General features: G+C 37.6%; 1 protein-coding gene across 3 annotated transcripts in view; it reads right to left on the minus strand.

The window, feature by feature from the left end:
* Window positions 1–21,931, minus strand: part of POC1A (POC1 centriolar protein A) — a 199,395-nt gene that overhangs the window by 79,857 nt on the left and 97,607 nt on the right. For all 3 annotated transcript variants that reach the window (XM_074198113.1, XM_074198112.1, XM_074198114.1), the window contains exon 10: window positions 20,091–20,234. In XM_074198113.1, the coding sequence (XP_074054214.1) occupies window positions 20,091–20,234 (144 nt within the window). The remainder of the gene's footprint in view (window positions 1–20,090; window positions 20,235–21,931) is intronic.

Below are 21,931 nucleotides of genomic sequence, written 5' to 3' on the forward strand. Positions count from 1 at the left end.
CTCAGGGATATTGCTACAACTACCCTACTAACCAAGAACAGCACAACACATTTCTCTGATTATCAGAGATTTGGTGCATTCTTAGTCCTAATAGAATCAGAGGACAAAGTGAAAAAAAAAAAAAGATTCTCTCAGCCATCCTCCCTGAAAAAGGAGGTGTCCACTTGGTGTCTCTTGACCAAGCTCCTCTGTTCCTGCTAGAATTCTAGACTCAGTGAAGTTTGCATGGTGATGCCAACATAGAAAAAGCAGGAGATCTGGAGTCTGAAAACCTGAATTCCAAATCTGGTGTGTCCTTTGGGCAAGTCATTAATTTTGTTGTCCATCTCAGTTTTTCCCAACTGCAAAATCAGGAAAAGAATAGTACCTACCTTGGAGGATCAAATGAGACAACTGCTTGCAAAATGCTTTAGACTGTGGCACATAGCAGGAACTAAATACATATTATCCCCTTCTTCCCACCCTTTCCCTACCTTAACTCTTTTTTCTTAAGATCAAGGAATGAATATGAATATGAGCTCCGCTCTTCCTTTTTCCTATCTTTGTTTTTAAATTCTTGAATCCGTTTTAAATCACTTCAGTTTAGATCAACTCATCCTTAATTCCCGTTCTCCTTCTTGGAACCCAAACTTTAGTACTCATTGATTCTACCAGTTGCTGGGGTTCAGACCTCTTCCTTTTCTACCTCTCCTCCTAACTCAGAAATTTTATTAATTAACTCCTTCTCAAGACAGTCACAATAACTCAAGTATTCATCATACAAAGCCACCATCTTTCCCTAACAAAGTCCCAACACATATTTTAAATCTTTAAAAAGCCTCTCCCCTACTAACTGCATCTACTCCTAATTCTCATCCAGAGTTGACCTATAATTCCTATTTTTCTGGGAGGGGAATTTTTTTTTTCTAACTACAACTACAGCCTAGCTATGTGATGGAAAATATGAATCCTCCAAAAGAACCACATTAGAAGTTCTGTCCTTCCCAAGGCACACTAATGAACAGGATCTCACCACATCCTTGAATGCTGAGGCTGCATGCCAGATGAGAAAGCTTCCATGAAATATAAAGAAGATGTATATCATGTGTATTTCTGAGGTCAGCAGAATACAAAAAAGTAATGCTATCACTAAGAGCAGGAGTAAAAGCAAAATAGTGTTACAAATTACCAGGAGTCATTCTAGGCTGAAGCAGAACTGCTTTTGCTACCACAGTTAGGATTTAAAAGTCCTGCTAAGAGAGCTGGCCACAATTAGTGGAAGCTCTTCACTGGGCTTCAAAGGACCCTGAATGTGACCCACTGTGCAGACCAAAAAGCCTTTCTAGCATCATCATTTCAACTTGAGCTAGGGTCCAAAAAGCAGCTGTCCAGTTCAGTTTAAGTTAGGTTTAAGTTGCTAATAATGAAAAAAATGGGGGGGGGGGGGTGGCAAGGTAAATTTTCAGAAAAAAAAAAAATCTTAAGAGACCAAAGTCTAAAACTTTTGTCAAGTTTCAAACATGCTTTTCTTTATCTTCCTATAAAAATGTTCAATGTATTTAAAAGGTCTCAGACTTCGTTTCCAATTTGGTGATACAAAGGAAAGGTAGCATACAAACAACACCCTTCTTGTCTTTCTTTCCTCCCACAATTCAAGTCATGGAGGAAGATTCAAGTTATGCGAGAACCCAGGTCCTCCATATGTGGAATCACTATTTCAGTTAGCATTACTGCAGGTCTTGCTACTACATTTCTATCATTCTAAAAGAAGAAAAACATAAGGTATAAAACAAAAAGAAAGTGTGTGTTTCTAGATTAAGATCATAGAATATTAGTCCTGCAAGGGACCTTGAAAATGATCTAGTTCAAGTCCTTTTAGAGAAGTGGAAAATGAAGCCTAAAGAGCAAGGGGACTCTTTATAATGTTGTACAGGAAGTTAATGTTAGTTTGAACACATATTAGGGCCTAGGAAGAAGTAGGAATCATCCATGATGAAAAATGCTAGCCAGCTCTAGAATAGAACATATTCTAATAGCATATTCTTCATTTTATTCTTCTTTTACTATTCCAACATAGTTGGTATGGAAATATGTTTGAATGACTTCAAGTGTATAATTGATAGCATTATTGAATGGGTAGGAAAGGGGGGAGAGAAAGAATTTGACATTCAAGAGGTTTTTTTTTTTTGCAAGGCAAACGGGGTTAAGTGCCTTGCTCAAGGCCACACAGCTAGGTAATTATTAAGTGTCTGAGATCAGATTTGAACCCAGGTACTCCTGACTCCAGGGCTGGTGCTTTATCCACTACACCACCTAGCCGCCCCCACTCAAGATTTTTTTTAAATAAATTAAAAAGAAGCAGGAATCACAAATTCCTTTCATAAGAAGAGGCATGAACAATTCAAAACACAAATTCAAGACCAATCCTATTGGAATTGTATAGGACTCTTATGTTCTATAGGAACATGATTATATTATAAAACTGCCTCTCTGCTTTAAAATCAGAAACGCATTCCTATGAGCAGTCTTCTCAGGGGAGAAGACTCAAGTTCAATTCTTCATATAAAAGAGGAAGTCAAGTCAAAAAGCAATATCCATAAGTAACCAGTGAGTCCCTGGAGAAACTGGACTGAGCATAGTTTCCAATTATGCTTCTAGTGTGATTGGAAATAAAGAACACAATCTACCTGGTGACCAAATTAAGAAATGGAAAAAGTGGAGCAATGACATTGGTATGCTTTGTGTGTCTGGGAATCAACTAATCTAGTGAAAGGGCTATGTGTTTCCTCAGTAAATACTCTGAATGCAACCACCCCCCAAAATAATTTGAGATTGGCTGTGGCAGAAAGGGTAGTGTTAGCACTATATTCCAAACCATAACTGATAACAGTTTCTATGGTAAAATATTATCTGAATGCCAGACAAGCTTCAAGAACAAAATTCATTCATTCATATGAATGTACTGTAATAAGTTACCAAAGAAGCAGAAAATAAAGTCCCTCTCTTCAAAGAACTCACCATCTCATACAGAGAGATGTAACAAGATACACAGTCCTAGGTCTCATGAGATATGTAGCAACATACATATGAGGAATGAGTAGGAAGAAGAAGAATGACTAGGGATCAGGGGAATATGATGAGGGAAGAGGGACTAAAGTCAGAAGGTGAGACCAGACCAGAATTTGAAAAGGGGAGGTTCACAGATGAAAAGAAGCATACATGTAGGGGAGTGTTCAAATCACCATGCCTGAGGGAAAAACTTTGATTCCATAAAGTGCCAACTTATTAGCATAAGTTAACCCTAAATTACTTGGAATTACAGTGGAAGAGTCCTTGTCCAGCAAAACCTCTTCAATGCAATTCTAATGTTAAGTAATGGCACTTGCTTAGCATTCTGGTAGGAAACCAGATTTCTCTATTTTACTATCTGGGAGACTTTATTTCTGAGGGGACACTGAACATAACAAGTACCTCAATTTGCCTCTCTGGAAACTAGGAAAGAATATAAATGGTATAGTATGGAAATAATTAGAATATTATATAGAGTCCAGCTTCTGGGAAAAATGAATGAAAGCTCACCTCAGAGAGTCCAAGCAACTAGGAACAGGATCTAAGTGTGATGGGAGGAGGTGGGGGGAGGGGGAAAGCAGTCAGATAGTAGGTAGCATATTTTATAAATGATGAAACGCACTGTCAGATCCTTGGCCCTACACCATTCAGATGGATTGTTTTACAGATATTCTTTCTCCTTACATTGTTGTAGTCTGGCATATATATACATACATACATATATACATATATATATATATATATATATATATATATATATAGACACACACATATATATATGTATATATATATATAGACACACACATATATATATGTATATATATATACATATATATATATAGTTTTTCTAGTTCTGCTGCTTAACTTTATATAATGTTCATCTAAATCTTCTCATGGTTCTCTGTATTCATTAGTCATAATTTCTTGCAACACAGTCATATTCCTTTATATTCATGTGCTACAACTTGTTTAGTCATTCGTTCCCAATTCTTTTCTACTACAAAAAGTGCTACCATAAATACCTTGAAATATACAAAGCCTTTCTGTCAATGACTTCCTTTACAGTCTCTGGATCAAAGAGTATGGTCATTTTAGTTATTTTCTTTTTATAATAATTCAATATAACAATTCACAAGTCTACCAATAGTGCATTAGTGTGTCAAAACTCTTTAATTCCTTTGAGTTTCCATCTTTTCTAATTTTCTGAGTGAAAAAATTTGATGAAAGGTGAAATTTTTGAGTTGTTTTGATTTGTCAGTCTCTTCCTAGTGATTAGAAGCATTTTCTCTTTTTGTTTCTATTTTTTTTTCAAAAGGATGGTTCATTGAGAGGTATGTGGAAATGTGATAAACAAACATAAGGCATCAGTTTGAAAAAGGTTGTCATATCAATCAGGTCAGCAAATAAGTTCATCACAAAGTCATTTTCTGGCAAGAATACTAACTCTAATCCTTTATGCATCAGACTCATTAGGAAGCACATTAATAATCATCATTAATACATAAGAACTTTAACAAAAGATATCACAAGGAAATAAAGAAAACTACTGTCTAGCTCAGAAGCAAAAAAACCCCATAAATTGTTTCCTAAATGACAACAGCTTGATGCATTGTCAAGTTACAAGTACTGTGGTGAAATGGAAAGAGTGATGACTTTGGACTCATATGCCATAAATGTAAATCCAAGCTTGTTTACTTGGTTACCTGTGGAAGCCTGGACAAACTTATGGGTTGGATTTTTGTGATTTATGACTTTTCAAAACATGTCCCTTCAAAGACTTTGCAAAGTGGTCCTTTTGTCCTGGAATACATGAATGTTTCTCTATCGGGCCTTAAATATTGCTCTGCTGCTTTCATCTCTCTTCCTCTGGCCTCAAAGTCAAGAACTTCTTCATATCTGGAAAAAAAAAATCTTTCCCAAAACTGTGTTTTAAAAATTCTCATAACAAGTAGTAAAAATGTATTCATGGGATTTATGGGATAAGAGTGTTCAAAAAAGGTCAACCTTTGCTAACAGCCAAGCAAAATTTTTTTCACATTTTGCAGTCAATATTAATTTTAATTTAAAACAAATAATACTATATCCAAATTAAATACCTATGTTTGCACAGTTAACCAAATGCAAGATAGTTAAAAAAAACCTCAATTTATATAGAAGGAACAGTTAGCTAAACAAAAGATCATAACAGTATTGCTATTATTTTAAAAAGTGAGGAAGAGAATGGCAAATCATAAATAATTATGAGAAATATTGATCCAAACCACTCATAATTAAAGAAATGCAAAGCAAAAAAATGCTGTGGTTTAACCCCTTGCCTGACAAATTGACAAAGATAACAAAAGATATTAACAGTCAATGTTGGAGGGGTTGTAGAAAACCAAATACATGAATACACTGTTGGTAGAGCTACAAAATGGTCTAATCACTTGGAAAGCAACTTGGAATTACACTAAGAAAATAACTGAAATGTTCATACTCTTTGATTGCTATGAATATACTTAAGGAAATCATAATATCTGTTGCAGCATTTCTTGTAGTGGTAAGGAACTGTTAAATAAAATATGTGTCTATTAAATGAAGAATGGTTAAACAAAATGTAGCATATAATGACACATATAACTTATATCAATTTGTTTGCTGTCTTGGAGAAGGAAAAGGGAAGGAATGAGGAGAAAAATCTGGAACTCAAAATCTTATAAAAAAAGATGCTGAAAACTATCTTTTCATATAATTGTAAAAAATTAAATTCTATTAAGAAAAATTATATGGCATACAAGTACACTAAAAATTCAGAGACAAAAATTCAGGGAAAAATGTTAAAGGAGCTGATACAAAGGAAAGTAAATAGGAACAGAATACAGTGCATACAATGACTGTAACAATATAAATAGAGCAAAAAAATAAAATATTTAGAATTATAAATGATCAAGCTTGATTCTGAAAAGAAGGCTCTTCCTCACTAATTTGTATAAAAAGCACTGTGGGCATATGTATTTTATCAGATTTAGTTGATATATCTTTTTTCTCTTTTTAAAAAATTCCTTGGTATAAGGAATAGCTCTATGAGAAAAGCATGAGAGATAGGTGGAAATAAAAATGATGGAATAATAAAAGATAACAAAAAAAAGATTTTAAAGTAATAATATTACCATGAATAGAGGGATATAGTGGCAGGAAAAGGTCAGGCAATAATTTTGCCAAAATGCTATCCACCAAGTGCCTGCTAGAATAATGTGACTAGATTTGGTCAAAAGATTTAAAGAAAAACATGGAGCAATAAGTCAAAACACATAGAATAAAAACAGTGATCAAAGGATAGAAAATATTTCACATGAGGTAAGACTAAAGGACCTGGGACTATTTGAAGACAAAGGAAGGACTTATGAATGGGGGGGGGGGGGGTAAGGAATCATTTTGAGATCTTGTTTAGTTGTGTGTTTTCAATATGAAGAAGAATCAGATTCCAGAGCTTGTAGGTTGCAGGAAGGAACCAGGGTGTGTAAGTATATACACAGAGAGTTCCAAAAGTCTTAGTTAGTGTAGTTTTAAGCTATTTATAAGACTTTTGGGACACACCCAATATATCTGTGAATACACACACACACACACACACACACACACACACACACACACACAAGATAGACAAGCATATAGATATATAGTGTTTACCTAGTAGAATATAAGCTTCTCAAGAGCAAGGCCAAGGGATTTCTCCTTGTTTTGGTCTATATAGGCACACAGCCTCGCATACAGTAGATGCTTCATAAATTCTTGTAAAATTGAACTGGAAGTTAGATCACAATCAACCTCATGATAAGCAGATATTAGAGCCCTAGCTGAACACTGCACCATACCACATACTAAACAAAATAGGGAAGGATAAAATGAGATGAGAGATATGAAAACGCTTTGAAAAGTCTTAAGTTATAATCCAACTATAAGGGTTTAAACTAGAAATATAGAATGAAAATACTGTACACACACACAGAAAAAGAATATAATGTGGATACAGTGGAAATTCAATTCAATTCAGTGGCAGCTAAGTGGCACAGTAGATGGAACATTGGCCCTGGAGTCAGGAGGATCTGAGTTCAAATCCAGTATCAGACACTTAAATAATTACTTAGCTGTGTAACCTTGGACAAGTCACTTAACCCCATTGCCTTGCAAAAACAAAAATGACTCAGTTCAGCAGCACATTTACTAAGACTAAGGCCCTGTGGTACAAACCTAACTTTTAAGAAATATGCACTCCAAGGGGGATGGAAGTAGGTGGGGCGCCTAGGAGAAAGAAGGCAAGTGTACCAAAAAACCTATAATACAAGTAAGATAAATACAAAACAAAGAGTGCCTTTCATGGGAATGGAGTAGTGGGTATTGCTGAAGCATTGCTAATAGTCAGGATAGTGGAGATGACAGAATTCCAACTGAGCTGTTTAAAATTCTAAAAGATGACTGTTAAAATGCTGTACTCAATATACCAGCAAATTTGGAAAACACAGTAGTGGTCAATGGATTGAGAAAAGATTTGTTTATACCCCAAACCTAAAGAAAGGTAATGGCAAGCAATGTTCAAATTACCAAACAATTGCACTTGTTTCACACACTCTAGCAAGCTTACACCCAAGATTCTGCAAGCTAAGCTTTACCAATTTAGGAAATGAGAATTATCAGAAGAGCAGGCTGGTTATTGAAGAGGCAGAGGAATGTGAGACCAAATTGCCAGCATTTGCTGGCAGAATGGAGAACGCAAGGGCGTTCCATCTGCTTGTGCTTCACTTATTAAACCAAAGCTTTTGACTGTGTGACTCACAACAAAATATAGCAAGCCTTCAAAGAGACAGGAGTGCTAGATCATTTTACTTGTCTCCAGAGAAGTCTCTTGTATGTGGGTCAAGAAGCTAGAGTTAGAACAAAACATAGAACAACAGATTGGTTTAAGATTAGAAAAGGAGTACGAAAAGGCTGTATATTGACACTTTAATTTACATGCACAGTACATAATGAGAAATTCCAGGCTGGATGAATCGAAAGCTAGAATTCAGACGGCTGGAAGGAATATCTACTATCTTAGAGATACAGGCAGATGATACCACTCTGAACAGGGGAAAAAAAAAAGAGGAATTATGCAACTTCTTGATGAATGTGAAACAGGACAGTATAAAAGTGGGCTTGAAGCTTAACATTAAAAAAAAAAAAAAACCCAACAATACACCAAGATCTTAGGGAGAAGAAATGGAAGCAAGGTCAGATTTTATATTCTTGGGCACAAGGATCACTGCAGAGTACAATTGCAGTCAAGAAATTAAGACATTTTTGCTCCTTGGAAAGAATGCTATGACAAATTTGGACAACATAGTAAAAAGCAGAGACATCACCTTGCCAACAAGGGTCTATATAGTCAAAACTATGATTTTTCTAGTAGCAATGTATGGCTGTGAAAGTTGGAATATAAGAAAAGCTGAGTGCAATGAAATCAATGCTTTTGAATGGTGATGAAACTTTTGAGAGTCTCTTGGACAACAAGAAGGTCAAATGAGGCAATCAGAAATTAATTCAAGCTATTCACTGGAAAGTCAAATATTGAAGCTGAAGTTTAAATACTTGGCCATATGATGAGAAGATGGGATTCAGTAGAAAAGACCTTAATGTTGGGAAAGCTTGAAGGCAAAAGGAAAAGGGAATGAGAGGGATGGATAGAATCATGGAAACAATGAACATGAACTTGGACAGACTTCAAGAAATAGTGGAGGATGAACATGAACTTGGACAGACTTCAAGAAATAGTGGAGGATAGCAAAATCTGCTGTGCTATGGTCCATGGGGTCACAAAGAGTAGGAAACAACTGAATAACTAAACAACAAGAAGAAGGACAGACAGTCTGACCAAGAAGAATAGTAATGAGAGGTATTAAGTCAGTTGGTATCTACTAAGTGCCTACTAGTGTATCCCTACAGTATTTTAGTGCTAAGTGCTGGGGATTCAAAGGAAGTCAGAAGATAGTCCCAGTCTTTAAAGAACTCACAAGCTAATGGGGGAAGTCAATAAAAATGTATATATATGGTCTAACACATTACATATAAGATAAATAAGATATAATTAACGGAGAGTAGGTATTAGAATTAAGAGGGATTTAAACGGTCCAAGTAAAAAGAAACTATAGAGTCTGAACTAGGATAGTTAAAGTTGGGAATCACTGGACCTTAGTACCTGTGCTAAATAAAGGAAAGAGAGGAGTCCAAGAGAAGACTGGGAAACAGTGAAGGGAAAGTTACTTTTTTGTTTTTTATTTTTTGCAAGGCAAATGGGGTTAAGTGGCTTGCCCAAGGCCACACAGCTAGGTAATTATTAAGTGTCTGAGGTGGGATTTGAACTCAGGTACTCCTGACTCCAGGGCCGGCGCTCTATCCACTGTGCCACCTAGCCACCCCAGAGGGGAAAGTTATTAAGAGAGACAGAGACCATGGGAGGAATGGAGAGTTGGAAGTGCTAATATACTATCACAGGAAATATCTAGTAATTAGAAGCAAAGGAATGGAAAACTGGGTAAAATTTGGAGGTAGAAAAAGAAAATTTCAGTCATGTATACAGAAAGAAAACTAATGCAGTCTAGTGGAAGACTGCTGTACTGACTAGCTAGGTGACCTATGACACCTCTCTTGATCCCATATAAAAGAATGTGGAATAGGACTAGATGAACTTTCGGGTTCCTCCCATTACTCCTACAATTAGCAATATAATGACACCAAAGCAATTTTCAGATACAGAGCTGTCTAGCTGAAGCTGACAAGAGTCCAGAAGGAAGGGTGCTGAACAAGGAGATACTGGAGAATTAATTTATCCCTTGGAGAATACTCAAGGATCCAATTGTCCCTATTCAAGGCACTAGCAATTAAACCTCACCCAAGATTTATCATGTGCCTCCTCCATGCAGAGCATGGTGGGGAAGAGAGGAAGGTCAAATAAGGAATGCTGCCTGGCTTCTGTGGAACACAAGAATTTCTAAAACTGGAAATATGCAAACTGATTAATGAACCACTACTACTCACCCCTGCTACCAAATCTGAGGGGCTCAAGCATCTGTGAACTTACAAAGAGAAGGCTTATAGAAGGCAGGTGAGAATATGAATTTCGGGCCTGTTTTGGCCGTGCCTGAAACTTTAGGCAATTTTCTCAACATGTAAGTCTTAGCTTTTATAAAATGTGTATAGGAAAAATTCTGTCTGTCTCAAGTCATGAGAAAGAACTGCAGAAGGACAAACCACACCAAGAACCTTAAGTATACAAAATGCCTCCTTACATCAATGTTGATTTGGTAACAGATCTAAAACCTGTCTCTTATACTAACTGGGTCATATTAAGACCTTTTGATATGAAGTACTTACATTCCGAGGGATGAGATACCTGTAATGTGAAGGTTGTTATAATAAGGGGCCATTTGTTCTTTAATAATCCCCAATGCGAGACCAGGGTGACTCACTTAAAAATGAGTTCCAACTTAAGGCTATTAAAGTGGAAAAATTGAATTTTCCCAGGAAAACAGATGAAGGTCTTCCAGGAAGGATAGTTTTAAGTACAGTTCCTAGTAGAGAAAGTAAACATATATGGGTGGGGGAAATGTAGAAGAGTAAGAGGGAGACATTCCTTACAATCACTTTAAAGTATGACTCAAGGTTAAGGGGAAATTAAAGAAGTTCACCTTGCCTAACAACAGAGGTTTAATGAAGGCACAGTTGGGAAGAATGTATCCAAATCAAGCTAGAACACATAGAGGAAGAGCCAAATTAACTCATGATATATAACATTAACAAGTAATAGCCCTCATTCATCACCAAGAGACCTGCCCTGGTAGTTATCACTGAAATGAGGGTGACTAGGCTAAGTAAGAAGCCTGAAGCATCTGCAGAGAAGGGAAACTCAGGTTTGAGAACTCAGAGGTAGACATCTACATAACCCACAACTAAGTTTCATCACAGCAAAAAAGGGAAGGGGAGGATTCCCCCCTTCAGTTCAAAATATGCTACCAGTTCTAGGGTTTATGATCTATAGCTAAAATTTCTTTTATAAAAGCATCTAGGAAAGACCATGACCATTCAATCATCAAGTAGTGACAGTGGGGAAAGAAGTAGGACTTGAATTAAATAAGAATGGCCTATAATTCTTGTCACAGTGCTTATGAGTTGTGTGACCCTGGACAAGTGACTTAACTTCTCTCAACTACAGTTTTCTCATCTGAAAAATAGGGATAACAATGCTGCACCACTCACTTTCTAGGGCAATTATAAAGATTAAAGGCAGTCATGTACTGAAAGTTAGTGATAAACTATAAAGCATTATAGAACCGTTATGTTTTTATTACTGTTAATTAAAATGAAGGGATATTTTTTTTAAAAAGTCCAATATGGCATGAGAAATAACTTGACTTAAGAGTTAGTTCATACTTATTAGGCATGTACTTGCAAATGGTTTGCAAAATTAAAACTTCATGACTTTTTCTCAGGGTCTAACTTCAAGAGAATGATCTAGGTATCTCCAGTGACCAATTACTTTCACAGTTTTAGGTCTCTAAGAATTTTAACTCAAAGAAATGAGTACCATTTAAAAAAATATTTAAAGTGTTTTCTAAAAGAGAATTCCTTGAATCATTGAGGTACAAACTGTCAATCACATTAAACGCAAGACTCGGGATGTATTTTTAAAACTAAGTGAACAAAGATTAAGTCTAATGCAAAAAGTGTCTATGATCTGGTATATACACCAAGTTGTATGAGAGTTGTTTAATAGCATTCTGATGCTATTTCCCACCCTTTCCAAAAAAATCATAGCATGTGTTTCAATGTTCTAAGAAAAGTCTTTTTATGAAAATCTCTTCGAATTTTTTGCTTTCTTGAAAACTCTGCTTGTGACATTTCTACATGAAGCCTTTCCTGACCCTCTATACTACTAGAGTCCTGTGTCCCCCTCAATCAATTTACCTTATATTTAAAGGGTATATTCCTATTTCTGCATATGCTATTTCCCTCATTAATGTTTGTCCTTCATTCTCAAAGAAGACCACGACATCAGGGGAGATTGGATTTCAGAGAGGGGCTGTGCTAAGTCACCAGCCTGACTTTTTCCTCCAGAGCTCTCTGGATCCAGTTGTAAGCTATGGATCAGGACACCTGGAGATGACCCTGGATGAGAGGCAGTCAAGAGTTTAGTGACATGCCCAAAGTCACACAGCTAGTAAGTGTCAAGTGTCTGAGGCTAGATTAGAACTCCTGTCCTCCTGACCCCAAGGTCAGTGTTCTATCCACTATATCACCTAGGACTGTTTTCACTTGTTTTTATATAATCAGTGCTTAGCACAATGCTTGGTATACAGTGGGTACTTAATAAATGTTTATTGATAATAATGAGTATTTGAAAAACTATCCATTCCAATTTAAAGGGACCCTCAAAATAATGAAAAAATAATATTTTTAGTATTAACCTTGGCTTGAAATTGTCAGGAAAATATCTTTTACAATTCAACTATTTTTACCATTCTTTCAGACTTATTTCCAATTTTATCTTATAAAACTCTAATGTATTCCGCCCGCCACTGCTCTTTCACTTTACTGGCTCAAGAACACTATTAAGAAGTTTCTGTTGGGGGTGGCTAGAGTACCGGCCCTGGAGTCAGAAGTCCCTGAGTTCAAATCCGGCCTCAGACACTTAATAATGACCTAGCTGTGTGGCCTTGGGCAAGCCACTTAACCCCATTGCCTTTCTTTTATCTATCTATCTATCTATCTATCTATCTATCTATCTATCTATTTATTAATTTATTTTTTATTCTCATTTTGTACAAATGTTTTTCTTTACATTAATAAAATATACTTGTTTACAAGTAAACAAAATACCCCTCCCCCCATGAATATAGATAGACTTGCTTGGGCAAAAAAGTAAAGGGGGGAGAAAAAAATTAAAATTAAAAAGATAATAGTAATAATTGTAGCTATGGCCAGGTGGCGCAATGGACGAAGCACCAGCCCTGGAGCCACTAGCACCAGAGTCCATATCCAGCCTTGTAAACCCAATAATCACCCAGCCATGTGACATGCAAGCCACCCGATCCCCACTGCCCTGCAAAAACCAAAAAGAAGAAAAAAAAAAAAAGACCCAAAATAAAATAAAATAGTAATAATAGTAGGGGTGGCTGGGTGGCAGACAGAGCATTGGCCCTTGAGCCAGGAGCACCTGGGTCCAAATCCGGCCCCAGACACCCAATGATCACCCTGCTATGTGGCCCTAGGCAGGTCACCCAGCCCCACTTGCCCTGCACCCTCCCCCAAATAATAATAACAAAAAATGTGTTTCAGTCTTTGTTCCAACACCATCAACTCTGTTGTGAGTGGATCACATTCTTTATGATAAGTCCATCACAAAAGTTACTTCCATATTTTTCCAACGTTGCCATTGCTGATCGCAACTCCCTCCTTTCTTATTTCTCCACTACCATGTACTATTTTTTCTCTCTCCTTTCACTCTGACTCTGCTGTAGGGTTGCTGAGTGGCACAGCAGACAGATCCCTGGTCCTGGGGCCAAGAAGCCCTGAGGCCCCATACCACCCCTTAGGCCCAGAATCCACGTGGCCCTATGGTCCTGGGCAGGCCATCCAATCCCAGCCCCTTGCAAGAAGTAAGAAAGAAAATGTGTTATATGTGACCACTCTCCCCCCATGGTCCATCCTCTCCTCCTTTATTCATATCCCCACCCCTTCCCCCTGCTCCCCCCTCCTTCTTACTCCAGTTGTCTATACCCCATTGAGTATATTTTCTGTTTCCTCTCCTAGCCATCTCTGATGAGAGCAAAGGTTCCCTCATTCCCCCTTGCCTCCCCCCTTCCATATCATTGCAATAGCTCATTGTAATAAAAAAAAAATCTTATTATGTGAAATATCTTGGACTATTCCCCCTCTCCTTTTTCTTTCTCCCATTCCATTTCCCTTTTTTCTTATTGACTCCATTTTTACACCATATTTTATCTTCGAATTCAGCTTTCTCCTGTGCTTCAACGATAAAAGCTCCCTCTACCTGCTCTATTAACTGAGATGGTTCATATAAATATTATCAATATCATTTTTCTATACATGCAGTTCATCCTCATTAAGTCCCTCATATTTCCCCCCTCTCCTCCAATCTCCATGCTTCACCTGAGTCCTGTATCTGAAGATCAAACCTTCTGTTCAGCTCTGGCCATTCCAACAGGAACATTTGAAATTCCCCTGGTTCATTGAAAGTCCATCTTTTTCCCTGGAAGAGGACATTCAGCCTTGCTGGGTAGTTCATTCTTGGCTGCATTCTAAGCTCTTTTGCCTTCCGGTATATTGTATTCCAAGCCCTACGAGCTTCCAATGTAGCTGCTGCTAAGTCCTGTGTGATCCTGACTGCCGCTCCACGATATTTGAACTGTGTCCTTCTGGCTGCTTGTAATATTTTCTCTTTGACTTGGGAGTTCTGGAACTTGGCTATAATATTCCTGGGGGTTGGTTTTTTGGGATCTCTTTCTTGGGGGGATCGGTGGATTCTCTCTATTTCTATTTTGCCCTCTGCTTCTAGAATATCAGGGCAATTTTCCTGTAGTAATTCTTTGAAAATGATGTCAAGGCTCTTTTCCTGATCATGACTTTCAGGTATTCCAATAATTTTTAAGTTATCTTTCCTAAGTCTGTTTTCCATATCAGTTGTTTTTTCAATGAGATATTTCACATTTTCTTCTAATTTTTCATTTTTTTGGTTTTGAAGTATTGATTCCTGATTTCTGGTAAATTCATCAATCTCCCTGAATTCTATTCTTTGTCTGAAGGATTTATTCTCCTCAGAGAGTTTTCTTATCTCTTTTTCCATCTGGCCAATTTTGCTTTTTAAAGCATTCTTCTCCTCAATAACTTTTTTGAACTGTTTTATCCATTTGACCTAAGCTGTTTTTTAGCATGCTATTTTCTTCAGCATTTCTTTGGATTTCCTTGACTAAGCTGCTGACTTAATTTTCAATGTTTTTCCTGCATCTCTCTCCTTTCTTTGCTCAGTTTTTCTTCTAACTCCCTCATTTGATTTTCAAAGACTTTTTTGAGCTCTATCATAGCCTGAGCCCAGTTTCTGTTTTTCTTGGAGTCTTTAGATGCAGGAGCTTGTGCTTCCTCATCTTCAGACTGAGTATTTTGATCCTCCTTGGGCTCATTTGCAAAATATTTCTCAATGGTCTTCCTCTTGTTTCTTTGTTCATTTTCCCAGCCTAAGCCTGTTTTTTGGGGGTGCTTCCTGAGCTTTTGGGACACTCCCACAAGGGTCTCAGTATGTGAGGTTCTGTCTTCCCTCCTGGTCTGTGAATGACCATATGCAACCCCCTCTGCCACGGGGCCAAGGTGGTGGTGGTGGGGGGGGCCTGTTGTTCTATGGTGGGGCCTAGACTGTGATCAGGATCTGAATGTGGTCAGAGCTCCAGAGTCCTGTTCCAGGGGCAGAGGACAGAGCCCCATTGCCTTTCAAAACCTAAAAAGTTTCTGTTGTAGCAGAGGGTACAGGCTTCTGTGGCTTTAAATTTCTTCATACTGTTTTTCAGTCCAGAAGTAGATATAAATTTGCAGTTTCAAATTGTATGGCACTTCATATCAAGGATCAGACAAATAAATGATGATCCTGATATGTCATGGTTGGCCTGACCTCCCTCAGTGAGACACAAAGCTGCCTCAATGATTCAGAGCTCGGTCTCAAAGTGTAAAAAGAAACTGAGCCATTCCACTCCTGTTAATGAAGTGGGGTCCCATGTACAGCAGACCATACAGATATCGAGGCTTTTTCACAGTCCAACCCTTTTCTCCTATTCGTGTGTAGTCACAATGACTGTATCCATCATATGGGACTGACTCAGACTGTACTCTGACTCCACTGTGCCACCCACTCCCCCAAAGAGGGTGCTTCGCTCTTATTTTTCTCTGCTCCAGCCACTTGTCTTATATATCTCTAAAAACAATGGAGGCCCCAGGTCATAAGTTTTCTCATCTCCCCAATTCCGTACTTCAGATCGTCATGTTATGATCAGGTCTTTCTCCGTGAAAGTGTCAAATCACTCTGTGTCCTTCATCCTCTCCCACCTTTTTTTAGTTTGCTTCTTGGATGGTCCACTCTCCCTCATTTTCCAACTCCTATCATTCCCTTAAATAACCATCCTTTATCTTTTCTCCTTCTCATGGCCAAACTCCTAGAAAAAATTATCTACACTCCCATCTACATTCTACTTCTCAACCCCCTGCAACCCAGGTTCCAGAGTCAGTTATAGCTCTCTTCAAGGTTTCCATATTTCTCCTGAGTCAAATCAGAGTCTTTCCAGAGTCCTCATCCCTCAATTTTTCTGCAGCATTTGACACCATTTACTATTCTCCTTCTGAATAATTACTTAGGCCTTCCAAGTGGTCTTTCTCCCACTACCTGTCTGGCCACTCCTTCTCAGTCTTTTAAGACTTCTCTCTCTACATGACCTCCCTGCTTCATTGGACTCAACTCCCAGAACAAAACCACTAGGTTGGGCCTGAAATCCAGTCCTGTACCACAAACTGCTTTGAATATTTCCAATTATCCATCCTGGAGGTAACTCAAACTCAATCTGTCTAAAATCATATTCATTGTATGTACTTCAAAACCTTCCTTCTACCTTACTCTTCTATCTCTGTTGAAGGAACTACCAACCTTCCAGTCTTGCAAGTTGATATCTAAGTCATTTTCAACTCTCCTCTCTTCCTCATCCTCATCTACACAATTGTCAAAATAAGATCTAAAAGCACAGGCCTCAACATTTCACTTACCTGATCTCTAGGCTAACTAGGCAGAAGACAATCAATAAGCATATCTTAAGCTCCTATTATGTGGCAAGTACCATCCTAGAAGCCAGCAAACCATAGTCTCTACTCAAAGAGTTCCTAATCTAATGGTTACTGTCTTCTACTCCCTGGATTTTTGAGAGGTTCTCCAAAGGTTTCAACTTTCCTAAGCACTCCTATCAAGATCCAGACCTGGTTTGTCATACTTCTTCTACTCACTGTATCTCTCACATAGAAGACTCTACTCTGCAAGATCAATGACTCCTCTTCTAGACTTGAGGAATCCCAAGTTTAGATTCTAAACTCTTAGTTAAATATTTAGCACTTTTTGTCTCTATGTGTACATGTTATTTTAATTTTATATATTCCATTTGTTAATACAAGTTCTGGTAAGGGCATATGAGTCCATAAACCTATGAATGACAATTAAATAGAAACCACATTTTAAATGCTTTAAAATGAGGGATTTAAAAACAAAACAAAACACCATTGGAGTTCTAAAGAGTATTCACCTCAGACCTGAACCTCAAAGGATGAATGGACTCTTCAACAACTCAGAGCTGTATAAAAGTCACATCAGGGGAGAGGACTTGAACAGTGTTGAGTTGATAATACCAAAGCCTGTAGGGCTATTTTGATTCCTTCAGGGTAAAAATGTCCAAGCAAAAGCAGGATAAAAGCAGTTAATAAACAAATGCTTGTAGATTGACGTATTGGTGGCACTTCCTTGCTCCAGAATCTTCAGGGGCTCTCTACTCTTCAGGTGCCTTGGCTTTCCTTCACCCCCTTGGCCCCAGTACCCTTCTACCAAACTTACTTCCTATTACCTGCCCCAATCCCCGTGCACACCCCACTCCAGAGACACTTGACTGGCACAATGCTCTAGCACAGGTCCCACCTAGGCCTGGGTACACAGACCAGACTCTGCCCTCTGCAGGATTCTTCAATCTCCTTTCCCTTATAGTTATTAATGTACTTTTTGTCTCACACATACACAAGGGCAGGGCCTACTCTGCTTGTCTCTGCCTCCCCAGCACCCTGCTGTGTCCTGAATGAGAATTAAACTGAAGCGGTGCTTCCCCAATGAATGAATGTCTCTCAAGGACTGGTCATCATTTTTATTCTGAAAATTCACAAGACCCAAAACAATACTTTCCACATGCCAGGTCATTTAATTTATTAAATTATTCTAAATATTAATTAATCCAAAATGCCTTTTAAATTCGGTTGAAAATAAATCTATCCATTTTGTTTAACACATACACATCTGGTCCTAGCAGTCATTTAGATAGTATTTAGAAGGAACTACATAATACACATGCACATACAAAGTATCTTATGTCAGAAATTACATGGAAAATATCTCTTGGCTTTGTAAACCATCACAATATCTACAGAGAAGAAGGGCTTCATCTTTATGTGGGGGTGGGGCAACAGGGTTAAGTGACTTGCCCAAGGTCACACAGCTAGGAAGTATCAAGGCCTTCTGACTCCAAGGTAGTGTTCTATCCACTGCACCATCTAGCTTCCCCATAACTTTACCTCTTTGACAATGTTTGTCTTTAATTCCTCTTGTCTCATTGTTAGAATTTCTATGTCAAGTAATAGTAGAAAAAGAGAAGCTCCCTTTACTCCTCCATTTGAGAAAGCTTCTAGTGTTTTACCATTTCAAATGACACTGGTTTTATATATATATGCATATATATATGTGTGTGTATGTTTTATCTATGTTGATGATTTTTAGATTTGTAACAAAAATGTGTGTTGACCTTTGATGAAGGCTTTTAAAAAAATCTATTAATATAATTGAGTGATTTAGTTGTTTTATTTTAACATGACTAATGATTTTAATTGCTTTTCTAATATTGAACCATCCTGCATGCTTGAGATGCATCCAACTTCAGTTGTTACAGTCTTTTTTGCTAGGATTTTAAAGTTTTGCATTATCTACTTAAATGATAGTGCTCTATAATTAACTTTGCTTTAAATTTCTGGTTTAGGTATTATGACTGTATTTATCTCATAAAAAGGAACCTGGTAAAATGTTAAAAACATTGAGAGTATACAGAATGTATAGAAAGGCCAACCAGAATGGTGAAGGGCCTTCAGTTCACAACATATAAGGAATTTGGAGTATTAAATTTGAAGAAAAGAAGATGCAAGGGGGACAGTAAATGTTTTCTAGTAAATACAGGGCCAGTATGTAGAAAAAAAGATTATTCTAATTCAATGCAGACCAGAAGCAAAGGGTAGATAGAAGGTACAAAGAAGTCATTTTAGTTTGACGTCAGGAAAAACTTAACAACTGAAGCTGTCCAAGGTGAAGTGGTTTGTGAAGTGAAATGCCCCTTCCTTGGAGGCCTTTATGCAGAATCAGATGACCATCTGTGAGGCATGTTCTAGCAGAGATTCATTCCTTTGTTGGACTAGATGGCCACTGAGGTTCGAATTCTCAAAACAGTGCTTCTTTTCTTTTTTCTTTTTTTGAGAATAATTTGTTTCACACAGATTTTGGTTTCTCTTTAAACATTTTATAGAATTCACTCATATATGACCAGGATATATTTGCTTAAAACAATAAGCACTGATTTGGAAACCATAGTTTGTGAGATTTGGGAAAGATGACAGACCTTCACAGAAAGAAATTGAAACCCAAACATAGAAAAGTGTTTGCCCAAGATCACACAATTAAAAATCAGGGCTACAGGATGAGTTAGAGCTTGTGTGGGGCCCTGGAAGGCAATATATTTTTTAACATCTGGCAGTGACCTTCAGGCTTTTGAGTGATCCAACAATGCCACTGATGGCAACAAGCTCTGCCGACCCTTATGTTCACTGACTTCATAGTCTGGTAAATTATTCCTGGACTTCCCTTTTGGCATCCCTGCATCCCAGTTGTCTCTGACTGATCTCTTTTGAGGAAATCCTTGTCTGAGTCATACAACACTGCAGCACTGCTTCTACCTATCAGGCAGTGTTATTGAGGTAGGGATTAGCCTTCACTTATCACAAGGACTAAAGGTTTATGACTCCTGCTGGAAAACTCTATGTTGCAGCTCAACTCACTTAGAAGGTTCAGATTTTTCACTAGAAAATTCTAAAACCCTCATGTGGGAAATAGAGGGCAAGAAAGAGAGAAGGGGTTTTCTTCTAATAGGTTTAATGCAAATTTTTCTCCCCCATAAAGTATTTCTTACCTGGGTAAGGACATCCAACTGACCCACGATATGCTCCAGAGTGTTGGTAATGGCTGGGGGAAGGGTGACTACATCTGTCTGTGAGCTCCTGATAGAATCCTGAGCTTTCATCCTAAGGGAAGTCTCTGAGAAATCCATTTCTGGCTGTTAGAAAAAGAAAAAAGTCATTTCTTATTCAATACCACCATAAATTGGAGTAGATGAATTTTATCTTTCAAGTTTATATATTTATAATTCAAGATAAATCAAGCAAAAAATACAAATATAAAAATGTCAGAAATTGGAATCCAACATTTCCTCATTATGTCAAATTCTCCATACTCCATAAACCTTAATTTCTAAAACAAGTAAAGTATGATTTTTGAATGTGAAAAAAGAAAAAAATCAAAGAAGCCTAAAGCTAGGAAAGAATCTAAGTGGGTCATACATAGGCTATCAAAAGATCCAAACTCACATTTATGTTAGATGACAACCTATTCCTCAATGGAGAAACTTTAACTCTAATTAAACCCTCTAATATGAAGTTCTTCCTCAAGTCATTTTGGTTATCTGGCATCAATATTTAGTCACCAGTCTCTGCTTAAGTTACCCTGAAGCCTTTTCTTCTTTAGGTTGTGTAACTCTCATTTCCTTCACTCTTCTCACTGAGTTGACCTTTCAGCCTCTCACCACTTCAGAGTCTCCTCTGAAATTTTTAAGATCTGTGAGGTTTAGAAAAAAAAGTATCCTAGGAGCAGCTTAAATCTTCCTGGAGAAGGGTGCCCCCTTCTTCATAAAAAAAAACCCAAAAAACAATGTTATCTCTCTCTATGGTCCTATCAGATCAAACAGATTATAGATGAATCAGGATCATCACGGGAAACAACATTCTAAGAGAATTCTAATATTTTTCATAGGATTTTGATCTCTAAAATATACTAATCTGACTGTTACAGTGATTTCATAATGGATTACTTGTTCACAAGGATCACAAATATGGATTCTAAGAAGTATAAAGGCAGATAAAGGCACTTCCAGTTTAGAGTCCATCCAATACATATTAACAGTTGTATGGCTCCTATTTGCTGTAGGGTCTCCTGAGTCAGATGATGATGATGACGACGACGACTGAAAATTTCACAAAGCTTATTTTCATCTGAATTTTACAATTCTGTGAATTAGGAATTAAAGACTTTATCCTCATTTTCCAGATAAAGGATAATGAGGTTCGAGCTAACCATTGCCACAAAGCTAAGAAATAGCAGAGGCAGAATTTGAGCACTGATTTTCCTGCCTCCAAGTCCACTACACTATACTACACAAGTCACCATATTCCTATGTTTCTTTCTGGTATACCAGTCAGCATTTGAAGCAGGAGGAGAAGAAGAAAGACTGTCTTCACTCCACCTAGTCAGTAGTGGCCAAGGCCATGAGGGAGATATATTCCAGCATCCTAAATTATTCTTTCTTGTACAAAAATTTTATCAATAGGAGGAGATTCCTGGACCTGTCTTTCAGAAGTTTTATTTAACTGACAATGTTACTGAAATACGGCTTGTATTTAAAACACTAACTTGTATGGAAGATTGCATTGCATTCTTGCATTCATTCTGCCATTGCATTCCAGACACAAAGATCTCAAACTTTTGGAACACAATTCAAATATACGCTATTCAAATCTATCCCTAAATCTTCACATAGGCCCCAAAGCATGATTTTTGCCACCTACCTGAAGGCAGCTGATCCTCTGGCTGCTCAATTAAATTGCTCACAGAAACCAAGATGAAAGAGTAGTAGGTAGGAAGATGCAAAGTGAACTGCCCCCTACCCTCCAGATGCATCTTCCCATCCCACAACACTTC

Source organism: Macrotis lagotis, chromosome 8, assembly GCF_037893015.1.
Source record: "Macrotis lagotis isolate mMagLag1 chromosome 8, bilby.v1.9.chrom.fasta, whole genome shotgun sequence".
In the NCBI taxonomy this organism is placed as follows: Eukaryota; Metazoa; Chordata; class Mammalia; order Peramelemorphia; family Peramelidae; genus Macrotis; species Macrotis lagotis.